The sequence below is a fragment of the Pterocles gutturalis genome, unplaced genomic scaffold (genome assembly GCF_000699245.1).
Source record: "Pterocles gutturalis isolate BGI_N339 unplaced genomic scaffold, ASM69924v1 scaffold45640, whole genome shotgun sequence".
NCBI lineage: Eukaryota > Metazoa > Chordata > Aves > Pterocliformes > Pteroclidae > Pterocles > Pterocles gutturalis.
The window spans coordinates 1-3177 of NW_010139898.1; the positions used below are offsets into that span (position 1 = coordinate 1).

At 51.0% G+C, this 3177-nt stretch overlaps 1 protein-coding gene across 1 annotated transcript in view; it reads left to right on the top strand.

Annotated features, from left to right (window-relative positions):
- Nucleotides 1-411: 411 nt before the first annotated feature.
- Nucleotides 412-3177, top strand: part of LOC104469101 (rho guanine nucleotide exchange factor 9) — a gene marked incomplete at its 3' end in the record, with an annotated part of 13423 nt that continues 10657 nt past the window's right edge. The window contains exon 1 of the mRNA XM_010083468.1: nt 412-597. Coding sequence (XP_010081770.1) covers nt 523-597 — 75 coding nt within the window. The remainder of the gene's footprint in view (nt 598-3177) is intronic.

Sequence of the window (3177 nt, forward strand, 5' to 3'; positions counted from 1 at the left end):
AGGGTGCACTCAATTCCCACATCAATGTCTTTTGTCTTTGTACCACCGTTCCTCTTGGCTCCGAGCACTTGGCAGCATCCAGCAGTCCGGTTCCCCCTTTGTATGATTATTTTGTATTTGGGATCAAAACTGTCAACACTTGAAATCCCTGTGCTTCCGAGAGGAAGGTGGCAGTGTGCGGGGAACCCTTTGGGGCTGGTTGCACCAGTAGAAGCATGGTTTGTGTGGGCTGGCAGCCTTGTGGACACCACGGCGCGTCGCTGGCCAGAGCATCGCCGTTGCTGGGAGGAGGGAGGCGGTCCAGTGTCTCCCAGCATCGTGCAACCCCAACCCCAGCCTACGTGCACTCACTGGGTTCCTGCTGCTTTTCTGAATGACTGTTGCTCTCCCCTCTTCTCCTCGTAGCTGTGGGTAAACCAAGAAGATGGAGTGGAGGAGGGAACCAGCGACGTGCAGAATGGCCATTTGGATCCGAGTGCCGACTGCCTCTGTCTTGGCAGGACCGTGCAGAACCGAGACCAGATGAGAGCCAATGTCATCAACGAAATCATGAGCACGGAGCGCCACTACATCAAGCACCTCAAGGACATTTGTGAGGTACGTGGGGCTGTGACGCGGGGGTGCTGCAGCAGGACGTGGGATGGGCTGCGGAGAGCTGAGGACTGGCTTTGTCCTCGGGTGATGGGGGAACGAGATGCAGTGTGTCTGAGTGCTGTGTCTAATAGAGGAGCAGCACCTGTCAATAACTATTGATACTTCTGAGCATTTTCTGCTGGATCTGATAATTACCTTTGGTTTGTATTAACTTAAAGGTAATTTTCTGACTTTTTTTCCTTACCTCTCACTGAAAAATGCTGAGGTTGAGATTCTTCAAGCAGTCCTCGTAATGAAAACCCAATGCCATCTACTTTTGAACTTGTGATTGAGGAAATGAGGTTGTAATTAAACCAATCACCCATTTCATCTGTGCCTTTCACCTGAGGTTCACAATTTCCCCTGGCTCAGGGTGGCCCCCATTTGCCTTTTCTTACAGTGAGACTGAAGCAAAGCGTTTTCACCATGGGAAATTAAGTATGTTACGTTTACCCAGTGTAAGGGAACTGGCAAGCAAATGGGCTTTGGTGACTGATCCCTTGCATCCTCAGCTTGGTTCTCCTTCGTTGTGTTCCAGTTCACCCCTGCAGCCCCTCACTGTCCTGCAGCGTACAGCATTAGTGCTGCAAGCTGAGCCCATGCACGCGGTGCTGGGTGTTTGGGAAGGAGAGCACTGGGCTGCGCGGAGGGGTTCCAGGACAGCTTGGGCATTGTGTGTAGAGCACTAAGAGACAAAAGTTTGTTGGCACTAAAATCAGTGTCCCTGGCTTTCAGCTCATCCCTCTGAGAGTTGAGGATTTAGCGAGCCTGTGCCCAGTCTTTGCAGAGTCAATGTGCTGGAGCCCCTTGTGAATTCTGCTTAGAAAAATGTCTTCCTCCCTTCGTACTCGCTGCTTTTCTATTGACGAGGCAAAGCAGCCATCCAAAAAGCATCTGTGACGCTTTTCAGATATGGAAGAGTCTTGGGATTTCAATTTGGAAACAAATGAGCTTAATTTCACTGTGCTATTTCCATCAGAGGGCTTTGCGTTGAAGAAGGGAAGAACTGCAGGAACTTTTCCACATTGTTTCTTTTCCTGTATTTGCACTTTTCTGTTGAAAACTAAATAAACCTTAACTTGCATTTCCCAGCCACGTCACCATGTTTTTCCCAGGAGGTACAGATAGGTATTGCTTCAGTGGCATCTGTGGGGTGATACTGGTTTCCAGCACCTCGTGGTATGTCCTGGGTATGAACGAGATCTCGAAGGCTCCTGCCTGGCTCTGTAGGATGCAAAATGGTATTGGGGGGATAAATCTTACCTCCAGGTAGAGTACCAGGAGATGGTTCAGCTGCCTCCCTTAAAGAAGGAGGAGGACTGAAATGGGCATTTTCATCTGCAAAATGATGGACCGTCACTCGCTGCACTGAGCCTCATGGTGCTCCGTGTAATCAGAGCAATCCGTTTGCCTCGCGAAGGCTCCGAGGCAGCTCAGCCGTCCCAGGCATTTCGGCACCGTGCGACGTGACTGCTTCTGTTTGTGCGTAAGAGGAGGGGCTGGAGATGGAGAGATGCAGGCCGGCTCGAGCTCCTGCCGGCGCCACTGGATGGATGTGTACAGAGATGTGATTTGTGCTGAGGAATGAGTAGACACCAGACAACCGCTGATGAGACGCAGAAGTGCTGCTGACAGTGTCAAATTCCCCTCTTCCCTTTGCTCTTTATTTTAAGGTGTCAGGACAAAGAGCAGGGATATGACGTGTTGGAGGGGATGAAAAAGGAGTTCTGGCTGGGTGGCGAAGGTTGAGCCTGATTTACTACTGAGTTGAGCGGTGTGTAGTTATAGTCCTGTTGCTGAGCTGTAATGAATAACAGACCCCAACACCAGCGAGGCGCCTTCAGCTGGGCGGCTGTTACTGGAGGACTGTCACCCCTGCTAGGTGATGAAGAGCCCTCCAATTGCTCTTTTCTGCTTCAGGATGTATTCCCACTACCTGCTACTATATTATTATACACGGTGTTATTATTCATAATACCCATGGCCGTAGTCCTGCCGAGTCAGGAGCTCAGGAGCTAGCCAGCACCGGAATGAAAACTCCCTGAGCAAGCCAAGAGCTGCGTGGAGCAACTGGCTCAGAGGGGAATCCCCCGTCGCAGCAAAGCCGTAGCGCCCTGGCGGCTGCTGCTGCTGGGCCCTTGCTGAGAGTGGGGAGGGCTGATGCTGCTTGGTGAAAGGGTTTTGTGAAGATTTTTATTAGGGGTAAAATGTGGGAGTTTTCTCTGGACCGCATTATTGGGAGTGGATGGATCGTTATTCTGAAATATCACCGAGGGGAAGAGAAAGGAAAAAAAATTATCCTTAAGGGAAATATCCAGCAATAGGAATTTCAGGCTTAGCGATAAGAGCTTAGAAGATCAATAAGCTACTGAAAATGAGGCTTTCATACTGGGCAGCACTAGCCAGCCTTACGGGCAGGCAGTGCTGGTCACTCCTGTCCTGTGAAGCCCCACGTACACACACGGCCATCCGCGGGCTGGGAAGGATTGCCCCCTGCACGTGGTGTTCGATCCTGGGAGGATGTGGGAGGGCACAGAGTCTGTC